The following is a 15,810-nucleotide window of genomic DNA, read 5'->3' as shown; positions in this document are numbered from 1 at the left end:
CTGCAAATGATTAAATCGCAGGAAGAGGTGGGGGGAGCAGCAAGATCTCTCGCTCTCACTGTGGGGCGGGGGGTGTGTGTGTGGGGGAAGTAACCAAATAATTCCCTTCGATTTTGTTTTCTATTTGCTGTAAATCCAAATACAGAAGAAGTCCAGTTCCCACACCAAAAAGCGAAGGTACTTTCCATTCATTTTTTGTATAGAAACAGTAAGCCTGTGATGATTTCAAGCTACAAACTCGGTAAGAGTAGGCTTGATTTCGCAGCAATGTTAGAGCTGCTACAAACTAGCAGAGATTTTCCATGCCACGTCAATTTACAGCCAGCCCCCTATCAGTGCTCGCTCGCAGAGGACACCAATAGTGCTTTGTTTGTCATTCTAGACTGACTGGGTAAAGGGGGGGGCAGTGGGGGGAAGAAGAACTGAAAAAGAAAGTTAGAGAAACTTGTCTGTAATTACTTACGTCCAGAAGTTCTACTCAACTGCAGTAGCAAGTCAGAGGGGAAAAAAGCAAGTCAGTCAGAATGAAAGAATGAGAAAAGAGCCTCAACATGGTTGGAGACGAAAATCATTTCCAGAAAGGAAGTCAGCTCCAAGAGGAAATTGCTTCTGGCATCTCAAAGGGTAGAAAAGTAAATGAAAAGCAGTTTAGTCCTTACTTTAGATTTCAAAGTTTAGTTCCTATTTCCGTTCCACAGGAACTTTCTTCCAGAGGAAAAAACCCCATGAACATAGCATAATATATTGTAATCATGTAAAAATATGTAGTAATTTCTTGTCAAGAAAATCAGTAAGAATCCACATCATTGAAATCAACTTACATAACTGGTTTTGATAAACACCAAAAAAGTGACACTGAAGTATTCCTCATTTCAAATCAGAAAGACATTTTTGATGTTACGTATGAACAGTCACAAGACTTTGTTCCATGTTTTTCATGGGTACTGAACAACTGAAGTCCTCTTCTCCTCTGCCAGGCTCACCTCAGTTAGTATAGCCATGGACTTCCAGCACAGTTTCGCATGTACATTTTTCTTTAAGTCCTGAAAATTTAGTATAATTTTAAGGGCTCCCATTACTCTTAACAGTGACTTGCAGTGGTTAATGTAACTTTATTACACCTGATGCAGACCATGATAATGGATGAGAAAATAAAGGAATAGCAATTGTTTTTCTAAGGCCCTGTTACTGTCAGGGTGGGTGGTTAAAAAATTACTTTATTTTTAGACTGCACCCAGAGAAATTAAGAGTAATCTAGAAAAAAACAGATATTCATAATACAATTTTGGATGAAAGGAACTGCATGTTTGAATTTAAAAAGCTTTTTACTATTTTTTCCCAAGGAAAAATACTAATCTTTTAAAAAATGCCCACATCTTCTATCATCAATCACTGCAAGTTAGGCATTAACCATTTGGTTTTCTTCATGTTCTACTGCAAGCAAAGTGATCTAACTTTTATTTAAGTAGCTTACCAGGAATGATAAGTCTGTAAACTCTATCCCCTTTGAAATCCACATTATGGTTTAAAGTTACTTAACTTTGGAAGAATTTAAAAATCACTGAGTGCAGACCCTATGCAATAATTACAGCTTCAATCCCACAGTCTTTAAAACGAGCTCACAGCTGCTGAAACCAAGAGGAAAACCCTCGGTGTTGTCTTCCTGATTAAAACCTAAGAAAACATACCAAATAAACAGAATTCTTCATCTTCCTGCATGTCTGCTTATGCAGAAATCGCTCCCAAACACTAAGGTCATCTCTGAACTGCTGCTATACCAGACATACATATCAACTGTCCACTCAACCTTTTGAATCTTGCTGCTTCATTCCACAGAGTCCTTAAGATCCACTGTAACCACTTGTATAAAGCCATGGCATGATTAAGATAGCTGCAAGTAAAACAACTTCTTGCAGCACTAGTCCAGTTACCAGCTGGTTGCCTTTTTTATTTAACTAAAGAGCTACATTTTTAATGAGGCCAGAATATTGTATTTTGACCACTTCATGACAAGGCTTAAACCATATTTCAGCCCTCTCACCAAGACAGGATTTTTCATACTATAAACAAACTCTTAGGACACCAACACAGAAACAGTGTTATGGATAAAATCAATGGTCCTTATTTTGGGTAACTCCAGATTAGTTAAGTAGTTACAAGCTTCCAAGTTGAAGTCGGTCAACAATTGCCATTGCACACTTGACTCAGAAGTCACTAGATTGAACCAATGAAACCAAAGATCCCACATGTCAGAATAAAAACCCAAAACAAACCTCAAAACAGCCAAGAACTAGCAGCATCCATCACAGGAGTTCAAAACTGCATCAAAGCACCTGAATGACTGAGGAGCAGAACAGGATCGTAAGATTCCTGGATTCAAGAGCTGCTGAAGGAGCTGCCTGAATAGCTATATTATCCTGCTGCAAAGTGGATATAAACCACAATCCAGGCAAGTGGCCCAAAATGCAAAGGCTCTGGGAGTTGGTATCAGAGAAGAACAAATCCCTGAAGCTACACTGTGATTCACCGAGGTGTGGTAGTCACAGCAACCCCCACTGAAAGAGCATGTGACTCATTCACTGAAGCTTGATATAATTTTTAGACTTTTAAAAAGGCAAACAAAGATAGCCAAACAATGGACCAATTAATCCAAAGGAACTACATCTCTGTGGAAAGCTTCAAGTATCCCCCTATGCTTTTTATTCTGATGAAATGGAAAAATGACACAAAGATGGCAGAAGAGTAGTGCACCAACGGGAGCGAGGGTCCAGTGCTGGACTATGGACCATCTTCCAGCAATGCAGGATGAGAGGCAGCAGTAGTTCCGCACATTAGTTTTGACCAGAAAGTGAGACAAGCCTTGCTGTCTACCCATACCCTCAGGATTGTTCCCGTCCCTTGGCTCATGACTTACTTTGTTCCCCGTTGTCAGCTTCTTGGGTGATTTGAAAACATTTGTGTGGGAGGCATTTTTGTCTTTCTTACTACATTACTAAACTGAATGAATATAAGGACATCATCTGATGCTTAAGACATGCGCCAAAATAGATGTCCCTCTGTTCCTGACTCCATGCTGATCTGCTCACTATTAACATTACTGGTGTCCAAGGCAGGCTCATTCTCTGTCTACAGCGTTGATACCGAATACAAGTGGTGGTGGCACCCCTTTTTGACAAAATTTCTCTTGCTAGAATTAGAAAGATGACGCTTAGTTTCTGGAAAATCTGTGATAAACCAAATTCAATACAAAACCTATTTACAAGAATGCCTCCTCTTCTCCAAAACCAAATATGACCTGCATAAACCATTTAATGAAATAATGCAGTTTAAACTTTGCCTCCCCCAGTATCTTAAAAGATCAAGAATGGGAGATAGCACTTGACAGTAGTTGTTCTTTTTTCAAGTCATTTTAGCTTCCTGTTGATTAAAATCTTAAAACATAAGGAAAATTATGAAAACAGTGCAGGTGTACAGAAGGTTTTCCTTGTCTGTGCATGTACAATGTCAAAATAAAACTAAGTAATAAATATTCAGGGAAATTTACTTATAAGCATTTAATCTTTAATGGATACTGAAACTCAAGAAAGATCATAAGCTACTAAGTCTGCAGTTCAGAGAGACAGCTATACCAGGATCCATAGCAAACATTTCCTTAAAGACACCCCTCTCTCTTTCTGATTAGGATATAGGCTAGTATGTTAAAGACAAAATGAATCATACTGCTTTAATGCTAAGTTAACTTCAAAAAGCTTCAAAAACCACAGTATTTTAAAAGATATACCAAGGACTTTGTAGATGGGCTATAAATATTTTCAGCAGTATCACAGTCATGACAAACGACTTGCGCTCAATCACTTGATTTGGAACTGGCTGAAGCTTCTATGAGGAGAACATCTCACACTTTCCAGCCTGTTAGACCACTACTGGGACAAGAACATCACTGGCAGTACATCTGTGCAAAGGCGATTCACTCAAAACATCTGAACTGATGAGCTTACCCAGAATAATTCACTATTACAAGCTGCAGTCTTTAAAGATCCGCTCCTATTCTCAAGGTTAAAGAGAAGTGAGCATCAGAAATACAAGTATCTTAAAACTGTACCAACTACCTAAAGAATAAATTACTGCTATTTGTAAAGATTTCACTAGGACCAAAGCTGACCCAACTAACAAGAAACAGAAGGGGTAACTTGGTTCCTCTGACAAAGTCAAAACACAAAATAGTATTTGGACCAAACATGCTTCACACCTGGGGTCATAACCACCCATGTTTGAGCTTAAAGGCACATAAAAGCACCACTTAAAAAAAATAAAGATCAACATTATTGGCTATAGAACAGTCATCACTGACAAAGAACTGAGGACAGACACAGAAGAAACAAGGGGGCAAATGACAAACACAAGCCAAATTAGTCAGATTTCTCCAGAACCTGAGGCTCTCTAAACAGCTACAGGACTCAAAACCAAATAATTAAAGCCGCCCTAAATATTAATCATCTCGAATTGCAACACTTTTGAACTTCATAGTTCCTCTCTGAACTTCTTTTCAGGCCTACTTCCTTTGTTTTATGACTCAAGGCAAACGTAAAGTTTTTGCTTGGGACAGAATGACAGAAAAAGCAAAAAAAACCCTCCATCAGAAAAAATTCTGCAATTCAATTGTCAAATATTTTTCACATCCCCAAGTACTATTACTTTAACTAAAACAAAACACTGACATTTAGTTCTTTTTTCTGTAGAATTATTTGATTAAGACTGCTTTGTCCCTAATTTATGTAAACACGTTAAGAATGTAGCAGTGTTCCATTCTGAAGGCTCTTTGGTTTGGCAATTTAAAAAAAAAGATATTTTTCTTTGCCCAATTTTTTTTCCTTTGAAGGAATAATTTTGTGAATGTAACAGGAATGAAAGTCTTATCACATGTTAACTTGATCAGAAAAGTCAGCTTTTCTGCAATATTTAACTTAACATCCTAAAAATAATTAACAGAGAGATGACAACAGTATTTTATTTTAATGACTGCAAAAGCATAGTTTAATGATAAAAGTTCATCAATTCAATATTTCATATTCTTATAAATCCATATTTAAACTACTCATCAATACTACAATTAAATAAATAGAAGTTACAATCCAAGCAGCAGATAGGGACCAATTTTGAATTAAACTTTTAGTTACCAACCCAGAACTTTACTAGAAGTTACAAACTACATCAACTTGTTTATTGTTGCTGTATTACAATTAGTTTCAAGAGAAAGAGCTTTTGATTTTTAAAATTGCTAACAGTTCTCTAAAATGAGATCTACAAATTTATTAAGCATTTGTCTATGTACATCCACAGCATCTCACTTACCAAGGCTGCAGTAACTAGATCATCTGTATCTGCAATACAGTATCAAATAACACAGCCATGTGATCAACTAAAATCATGCATTCTAGATTGAAATTGTATGTTCCAGTTTATCTGATTAAAAACCACTGGAAATATTATGAACAGTATTCTGTTTACCTTTAATGTACACACTTCCACAGACTGCAGCTCCACTGACAGATGTATGAAATGACCACGCGAGGCCCTCAAAATTACAGTTTCAGTATTTCTTTGAATTATTTGTGACTCAAAAAGTCTAAGAAGGCCTTACAAGACCTACACTTTCCCACTACATCTTAGCTACATTATTAAACATTGTTAAAATGAGAGCTACAAATTACTTTTTAGCTTTTTATGTTTCTATTTGGATTTTCTGCATAACAGCTTGTAAGGATTTGTGTACAGGATTGCACACGTGTATCAAGACACTAGCATTATATATTGGATCCTTAAAATACTGATTTAAACTGTGTATTTTTTACTTACATAGGAAACAAGCTTTTATACCAGGCGAAATGAAACTACTTCAACATTACAAAGCCACAAACATATTTTACTGTAAAAACCTATTTTACAACCATACAACTTCACATTTTAGAACTATGTTAAACAGAGAAAAACATTTCAAGAGAGCCATGTGTTCTGCTAGTTTTTGCTCAGTTATTATTGGAATGCAGTTTACTCATTGACTTAGTATTAGCTATTTTGAAGAATGAATTTCAGAATACAAAGAATTGCCAATTTAATATGAAAAATGTAAACAGTTTTTCGGGGATGATGAATAGACTTCTGATGCTTAAGATTAGAAGTAGCAGGAACCAAAGATGTTAGTGAACTAGATAACTCTACTTAGTGCAAGAAAATAGTCCTTCATCAAACACATAAAAACATAGGAGAGAGGTAATTTTGGTAACTTTTCTGGCTGTCTACCAATTTTTTATCCAGTGTTATCTAATAGGGAATGTTACAACTACCACTTTGTCTATTTAATGTTGTATTTATACAGCAATGGCTGCTAGAAATACAAAAACCAAAAGATACCAGTAGGATCTCTACATTCTAGGGGGTAGAAGCCAGAAAATTAATTTGGTTTGGCAATACATGAATGTGACAAGCAGCGCATAATTATTTGCTATTAGCTACTGAATGTCCATAGGGCACAGTCCTAAACTGATGCGTTCCCTCCTAGCACGTGTGTAAAGCCTTAGAACTGTCAATGAGAAACTGCAGAAGACCGAAGAGAACGTTACTCTTCTGCAACCCCCCAAATCAGTGAGGGATCAAGATCTTCGTTATCTGCAGTTAACTAAATGACTTCTGGATAAGAGCACAGGAATTTCCATATTACAAATATTTTAAGCAGCAGGAGAACAACACTGCATAGTGTAAGAGATTTTAAAAGTCATGAATGCTACAATATCAAGGCAACACAATTTTAGGCACTACCTGAGGAAATGATGTAGTTCTTTCTCAGCGCATATAATTTGTGTATCCCTGTAACAAAATTACAGAAGTCTGTTATTGTGCCTCAATTGTGTCTAAGGAAGGATTCAACTACTAAAAGCTTAAAGGTTCAGTTACTACCGATTGATGTTTCATTCCTGGCAAGCATTTGGAAGAAAGATCAGCTAGAATATCAATGGAGAGCCCTCAGTATTTCCGGTGACCTGTGGTTCCCGAAGGAAAGCCAACATTCAGAGCTTCACTTTGATCTCTTCTAGGTCTCTCAAACCAAAATGAAGCATTGTTAAGACCCAGTGATACAATCCTAACCAACAGTACCTCCAGACTGATGTTACAGGCCCCATAGATACACTGCAGGCATACTTCTGTGACTAACCCTGAATATCCTTCCAAATGATCAAGTTCACATGCAAGTAAAAACAAAGTAAAATATTCTTTGAAGCAAAGGCCATGGGATCAACTCATTATCAACAATCTAACAGCTGTACCAATTAATGGAAAATAAACTACACATTGTAAGTATCTGGACTAGAGCCACAGTCTGATGACACGTAAATAATTGCACGGTATTTGTCCACTTTCAAGCAGTAAGTTTAAAAGACTTCCCTGTAAGTGCGTGTGGTTTTTTTAATATAGTATTCACTGTAAAATTTACTTCTGGGATCTCTAAAGCTATTTAAAGACAGAGAAGTCATGTTTGGTAAACAAATTGTGAATTTCAAAAATAAGGACTTGGGACTAAATCTTCTGAATCTTGGGCCAAATGCATATTTGTTTCATGATACAGAAAAATAAGGCTCTAACAGAGCACATAACCTTTCTTGAGCACCTTCAGAGACAGCATTTCATTTAAAAAATATTTACTGTGAAAAAATTCTTCCATGGAAATTAATTATTGTTACAATGTGCCAAGATTTCTGTAATATATTGATACATTTTAAAATCTAAAAATAAGACAAAGAACAAATGGACAGAAGTTTTTAGTGGTACAGATTGGCTCAGACACATGACAATCTACAGCAGAGTATTTCCCCCCTCAAAAATAGGCTGAGATCACCAACAAATTGTATGTATGTAGTTTTTTTATACTTATTGGTAAAACAATCCTCCACAGCTGCAATGGTAACAAGATTTTAAAACAGAAGTAATTGTGTAGATTTTTCCACCTAGCAAAAGGTGGAAAGTCACTTGAGGAAACCTGCAACCAAGACATAGTACATGGCATCTCCTTTCACAACAACTTCAGAACAGCATAAGAACAAAACCAGGCTCCACCTCTCTTCCTGCACAATAGAAAGAATGCTACTGTCTGCTAGAATAATCTTTATATATATTTACATATTATGGCTGTATTATTTACTGACTATAAAGCCCACTCTAAGATCCCTGAATGATTAATAGAAAAAAACCCAACAAAAAGAAACCCCCCAAAATACTACAGAGTAGATAAACAAAGTTGAAAAGCTCAAGGGTATTTACATACATAAAATAAAGACCTCAGTGGTACAGAAGCAATAAGCCATAGCTTGCACTCCTGTTAATACAGAGGCTGTACTTTAACCTCTGAGGAATCTGACTTAGAAAACAGAGAAGTAATCCTAGTGGGGGGTGAGAGGATAAGCAAGGAAGAAAAAAAAAAAAAAAAAAAAAGAAAATTGTTTTCCTGCAGGTGAGGAGAAAGTAGTATTCTATCTCAACCCATGATACTGCCAAGGAGTTCCTAAGTTTTGCACAGACAACAGAAAAAGTCAAAGCATCAAGAAGTAGTCCTCAGCGGTCTTGTAATGGTAAGAAGTCAATTCTTGCCTTTTTCTACAGCTAAAAACATACCATAAAACCAAATTTATTGCCTACCATTTGCAAGAAAAATGTCAACCTCATATAAGGATAAGTAATTATTAAACTAGTGGTCCAAATTTTATTTTAAAAAGTTATCATTCCCAAGTACTAAAATGACACATAAGTAAAACACTTTATAAAAGCAGAGAATATTGATTGCAAAAAAGTAGACAAACTCTATTGGAATTGAAACAAAATGCACGTAGATTTGAATAACCAGATTTTAACCCACAGCACATAAATGCTGTGAGGATGTGGGAAAATTGCTTTTACTTTGTAACCAATGGATCTTTTAAGTTTAAACCAGAAATTAAATGTTAAAATTTCCCTTTAATAAAGATATGCTAGTTATCAATCTGTAGTTTATATAGCAGGCTGTGCATCAGAAATCACCATTTTGTCCTGTAACAGTATCTTTATTAAGAAAGGAAATGCAGGATAAAGTCATGGTTTCATGCATTTTTACCTGTCCAACCTACAAAATTTAATTTTCTTTCTTTCCAGAGAGGAATCAAGAGAGAAATTATATTTTTACTTGGACATTTTCAAGCAAATGTTAGAAGTTAGGAGAACATATCCCCCACGTGATAGGTATGTTTGCAAAGTAGATAGCTAAAAATCTGTTTTACAGAATCTGTAGAAGGTGGTGGCATAAGAATTTTGTCTTCCATTCTGTAATATTTTCTAAGATGAAAATGGGTACTTCATGTATATTGACGTTTCAGAGTCAGACGAATGATGTGAAAAATTTCTTCTCAGAGAGTGCAACCTCGATTCCTAAAGAGAGGGAAAAAGGCTGTGTTGTTTCCTCTGCTTCAAAGTGTGTCCCATTTACTACATTAATCATGTTTCAACGAAGAGTTACAGTCTATTTTGATACTGCATCAGCTAGATAGACTTAGATCGAAAAGGAAAATCAGATTTCCATTGTGTACATAGGTGAAGTCAATAGTGGCAAGAAATATCTTCCTTTATTTACAAGTATAGAATCTTAGAATGAGTTCAGAACTAATTTACTTAGAAAAAGTAAAGTTTTGTTCATTGATCACATAGCCTCAGTAAAGTATGTCAAGTTATTAAAGCAATTGTATCCTCTTTCTAATTGGATAGGGAAAATTTATTTTTACAGTATGTTACAGTGGCAAAACTATTTAACCAATTTTTTTTTTTTTTACTTTTGCTTTCTCTGTAGATTAGAGCAATGCATTACTATGGGAATTTATAATAATGTTTACATTATTTTTTCAGTGGCTAAAACTCGTATTTATAAAACGCCAGCTGAAAAACTGGTAACAAATAGGCAATAGACTGTGATTAAGTAACTTGCCAGTGGACGCCACTAGTTACTGGCAAAAGGATGGCAAGATCCAGAAAACAGGGCTACCATTTTCGGTGCTGGCTAAACCAGTTTTTAGAATACTTGCACTATTCTGTTTATTCCTCCTAAGATCAAAATCTCTTAGTCTACCTTTGTATCTCAGCTGCTTTGTATCCAATTTGTGGAACTCCCATCTTTTTTATTCTCTTAACTTAACCAATCTGTGTCCTTTCTTCCCATTCTTACCATGCCATATGACAGACTCAAGCTATCTTTACTGTTGTACCTTATCTTCTCAGTTTGGGCCTTTTCAGCAACTTTCTTGTTTTGTTAGACTTACTTTTTGCCCTCCCTTCTGGCTCAGTCAGTTTCCTAATACAACCAGCTGTAGTTCCTACACCCCCATCAGGATATTCAAGCCACTTTAATCTCAAGATTTCAGTTTCTTTCCATCATCTACTAGCTCCACATCATGTAGTGTATTGCTTTCCTAAATCTCTAGGTTCCATAGTTATCTAGTGCCAGTCTCCCTGCCTATTTCAGCTTTCATTACAGCAACCTTACAGGACTTCAGTCCCAGTCTATTTCTCTTACTCTTTCTTAAGCCTTGACTCCAATTAGAATATGGAGGACACAACCACATTTTCTCCTCTCTACCAGCTGGTCCCAACAGAAAAGAACTATGCTCAGTTTCACACTTCTAATACTTTTTAAAAGCCACATCTGGGGATAAATCACACAGACGCATGCATAGACAAGGAGTCACACCTTAACAAATACCAAGCTCCTGCTACAAATCACTGGGCTGTTTAAAGGCTACAAAATAAGTGGACACAAATTTTAACATGTGCAAAACATGTATTCTTCCCTAGCCTCATTTTATTAAAATATTAAATGTTTAAAGAAGTGTAAGCAACTAAAATCACCAACTTTTTCCACAATAAAAAGCATGGTTAAGCACCTGCCAGAGTATAACTCCATGAACACAAACCACTGTAAATCACACAAAATAGGGAGAAAAGGGGAGAAAGCTGAGTTGTCAATAAAGGAATTAAAACAGTTTCAGAAACAAAAATTGTACATTAGAGAGTGCTGAAAAATTTCCCTCCCTGTTCAAGGAAAATAATCCAAATGCACACAGAACTTGGGAAGTTGAACTAGAAAGAAAATAATGATGGAATTAATATATACATGATTATCCCAGGAGTAAATGACATGGATTGTAAGTTGTTCTACATAACAGAATTATTAGGAAATTTATAAACAGTAGAAAGCAGCTAAGTAATATTGCAGACTATGCTACATTCTATCAGAGCATGTTTTATTATTTACCAGTTTGTAAATAGCAAGCATTGCAATGAGACAACTAACCCCAAGTTTCACAACAGGCAGCTGCTAGCTAGTATGTTGATGATGGATCTCAGCCACATGGGAAGGACTGGACAAGAGAATCAGTACAGGTAGACTAGAGTTGCCCAACTGGCTTAATAGTGAATGCTCCATAGTGTCTGTCAAGGAAAGAGAGAGAGAGAGAACATACGGATCAGAAAAAGCAAAAGAAAATTACCTCACTAAACTGGAATGAGAACGAACTATGAGAACAGAAAAAGAGGAGACTGTAAAGAGAACATAGAAGGAAACAGTGCAAGAAAAAACATGCTATCTGCATCTTTCTACGTTAATATAAAATTAACAAACGTATTTTTGGTAGAGTTAAAAAAAAATCCCTTTTACAGACAATAGACCTTGCTACAGCTAGTGACAAGCCTCTTAATCATATATTATGTTTAGAAGATTAGATTCTAATTTCTGAGACTAAGGTAACTTTAAACAAAAGGTTTATTCTCTCTCTCTCCATATCACTGCACATATAAATAAAAAAATACTTACCTATACAGAAAACATTGTAAGGTTTAATTTTTTCATTCCAGATGGACTATCACACAATGGCACACTAGTATAAAATTACTGTATTTCTGCCAAAATGATTACACCAAGACTTCCCCTTATAAAAACCGCAATTTATGTAGATACATAAACATGTATAAACACATGTATATTTATGCATATTATACACACAGAGAACACAAATTTTAGCTTATTACTCTTAACTGCAGAGGAAGATGGAGTGCTCCAAGTTTACATTACATTCTCTACCAGAAAGACCAAGGTGTTAGCATCATGCACCATATTACAGTCTGAACGCATACATACATGAACTATATTACAAATGAATACCCTAAATTCTGTTTTGACATGGGAAGATCCTCTTTCTGCCTTTTTAGCTAGAGGCAATGTAATTACTGCCAATTATCTGTAAACTGGAAATGCTCACGCAAAGAATTTTAGAAATTACTTTTTGGAAAGTATTTGCTTATAGAAAGTAGAAAATGCAATTCTAAAGCTTTCAAAAAAAGATAGTGGGGAATAGAGAACAAAGTAGTGACAAAAAACAAACATGCAAACAAATCTGAAAACCAGGATACATTTCTATCACCGATAGGTTCTTATTTTAGAGTTAACTGGGTTTTTCAGGGAAAAAAAACCCAAACACTTTGTACTATCTTTGTACTCTTCTGTGCCTTTCCAGAACATTTTCTAAAGAAAAGGGTAAGCTTAAAAGAAGTGCTATAGCTCTGCACTCCAATCCAGTGTATAGCACTTTCCAGGTTCCAAGAACTGGATTAAGATTGTCAGACTTTGTCAGCTAAAACTAGTCTATTACAGGGACAGGAGCAATAACACAAGACTGATTTCCACCCCCTTCCTGAAGCTGAATGTCCAAGCTCAAATAAAAAAAAAACAAAAACAACCCAAACCAAAACCACACTTCTTCCCCTCCCCCAAGGACTTAAAAAAAGTCTGCTACAGGAAAAGGCACTGTATGATCCCATACTGTTAATATTGGCCAAAACATTCTGTTGGATACAGACCATGGAAATAGCAAAAACTCTGACCAAGACTAGAACCATACCTACCCCCTGACAGGTATATTGCAGCTGGAAAAGATGACTGAGAAGAATAAATAAACCAAACAAAAGCATGAAACAAAACAAACCCCACTCATGTACCCACCTCCATGCACCAGAACCTTTTACACCTTTGCTCAGTTTATGTAGACTGCAACTGTGTTGCCCAGCTCCCCAGGCCTCACAGGTCTCCCTCATACACACACAATATCCAATAAACATTTACCATGCCAGTGTCTCAGAACTCAAGATAACCATCCAGCAAACCAAAAATTTAACTCACAGCTATTTCTCCCAGGTCTGAAGCCAGAGAACACAAATTTCAAAGTTTCTGCTGTTACTATAGACTACACATAGCCTACCACCAAACACAATCTTATACATGTCCCCCAGTAGTATTTAAGCATTAGTCTCCATATTAGATTACTTAAGATCTGAAACACTGCACACGATCCAGCAGAAATTAAAAAAGTCACATTTCCTAAAAAACAAGTGTCACCTAGCAGCCTTTAAGAATGAATGTCAACCTTTTGTATAGATGTGAAGATGAAATCACTTCCATATACTCATGAATAAAACATGCTAAAATCCCTGAAAGAAAACACCTTCAAGTAAATACAAAGGATCCTCAGCAAAATACATGGTCAAGGGGAGGGGATTAGTATTTTTGATTAAAACCTGATCTTAAATACCAAATTTGGCTCTAAAAAGTTATAGTTGGAAATTGGGCAATGTTTTCTTCTAATTTTCGTTTTGGACTATTCCAAATTTTGTACTAAAAGTTACATCAACAAAATGCTACTGAAGTGGTAGAACAGAGAGAATGAAAAATAAGTTAGAGAACTGACAGAACTGAAGCTTCCTTTGTTAACTATTAAATGGTTCACATGATTAATGAACGGAGTTCTATTTTTACATATCCACAACAGCAATGGAAAACTCTGGCTTAGAAATTTGTGATTTTCTTCTTCAATAAAGATTTAATCAATTTTGTTTGCTTACCCTTGTGACTTCATTAAAATATGATACAAGGAAGAAATTCTTTACAATGAGGGTGGTGAAACACTGGAACAGGTTGCCACCTCTCTGGGCAACCTGTTCCAGTGGAGGCCCCATCCCTGGAGGCATTCAAGGCCAGGTTGGACAGGGCTCTGAGCAACCTGATCTAGTTAGCGGTGTCTCTGCTCCTGCAGGGGGGTTGGACTAGATGACCTCTAGGGGTCCCTTCCAACCCAAAACATTCTATGATGGCAATGTATGCTCTGTTTTAAACTGCATTTGAAAGCTATGAGAAGTCTACAACTGCCAAAAATATCTGGATACTGACTGTACCCATCCTACTCTCACCATACGACTTACAGCTCCTAGTATAAAGCATATGTTTATTCCTAATGCAATTCCTAATGCAGTGGAGGCAATTAGCAAATTACCTTCAAGGTAAGGTCCTTATTTTAGGCATCTGTTCTGTCTTACATGGCCACTACTTGGCAATTTTCAAGCAGCAGATACATTTGTTGGGGTATTTTACCAGGACTACAGCCAGCAGGCACTATTTTTATGCAGCTGGGGAGCAGGTGGTAATGACACAGCCACTTGTTTAATACATAGCAGTCTGCTGTCGACATATGCTTTTTTTTTTTAAAATCATTGTTGAGTGCTCAGCCAGAGCGATAGACAGAATACAAGCTGATCATATTCATTACAAATAGAATTAAGTTTTAAGTGGGTATGTGAAAAGGTAAGGTAAAATGTGAAAGGGAGAATTATATTCCAGAACTACTAGTTACTACTAAACAAAGCTAAATAAATATATTAAAACACCTGTCAAAAAACTATTTGACATCACCCTGTAATGAATCAAATTATCAGAATTCAGCAAGTCTTTGTAAGGGTTTAACTGTATCTGTGAATCTACACAAGACCTGAACAGAGCAGAGTTTCAGTCACAGCTATCAGTAGACTTCCAAGAAAACAGGTAAGAACGAGCAAGAAACACAATGAAGGAATAAACAGGATTAGCAATTTCATGCTCAGTTTCATCAAGTTTAAATCTGCACTGCTAACAGAAGTTAACACTGCTAACAAGGCGGTGGAGTTGCTCTTTATGTAAAGGAGCAACTGGAATGTATAGAACTCTACCCAGGAGCGGATGAAGAACAAGTTGAAAGCTTGTGGGTAAAAATTAAGGGGCAGGCCAGCATGGGTGACACTGTGGTGGGTGTTTACTATAGACCACCCAATCAGGATGAGGAAGTAGACGAGGCCTTCTACAGACAGCTAAATGTAGCCTTGCAATCTCAGGCCCTGGTTCTCATGGGAGACTTCAACTATCCTGATATCAACTGGAAGGACCACACGGCAAGGTGCGCACAATCCAGGAGGTTCCTGCAGAACATCGACGATAACTTTTTGACCCAGGTGGTGGAGGAGCCAACAAGAAGTGGAGCGCTACTGGACCTTGTGCTGGCAAATAAAGAAGAACTGGTTGAGGATGTGAAGGTAGGAGGCAGGCTTGGCTGCAGTGACCACGAGATGGTGGAGTTCCGGATTCTGAGAGGTGGAAGCAGAACAGCAAGTAGGACTGCCACATTGGACTTCAGGAGAGCTAACTTTGGCCTCTCCAGGGACCTACTAGGAAGAATTCCATGGGCTAAGGCTCTTGAAGGGAGGGGAGTCCAAGAGAGCTGGCTGCTATTTAAGCAGCTCTTCCTCTGTGCTCAGGATCGGTGCATCCCTGTGAGCAGGAAATCAAGTAAACGAGGCAAGAGGCCTGCATGGATGAATAAGGAGCTTCTAGCGAAACTCAAAGAAAAGAGTAAGCTCCATGGAATGTGGAAAGAGGGTCAGGCC

General features: G+C 36.9%; 1 protein-coding gene across 1 annotated transcript in view; it reads right to left on the bottom strand.

The window, feature by feature from the left end:
* Positions 1 to 11,475: 11,475 nt before the first annotated feature.
* The window catches only part of BOLL (boule homolog, RNA binding protein), a gene marked incomplete at its 5' end in the record, with an annotated part of 27,113 nt that continues 22,778 nt past the window's right edge, over positions 11,476 to 15,810 (bottom strand). Inside the window, one exon of the mRNA XM_035899091.1 lies at positions 11,476 to 11,499. Coding sequence (XP_035754984.1) covers positions 11,476 to 11,499 — 24 coding nt within the window. The remainder of the gene's footprint in view (positions 11,500 to 15,810) is intronic.

This window comes from Egretta garzetta, unplaced genomic scaffold (assembly GCF_000687185.1).
Source record: "Egretta garzetta isolate BGI_Z169 unplaced genomic scaffold, ASM68718v1 scaffold297, whole genome shotgun sequence".
Lineage (NCBI taxonomy): Eukaryota > Metazoa > Chordata > Aves > Pelecaniformes > Ardeidae > Egretta > Egretta garzetta.
This window is presented reverse-complemented; position numbering and strand designations above follow the sequence as displayed.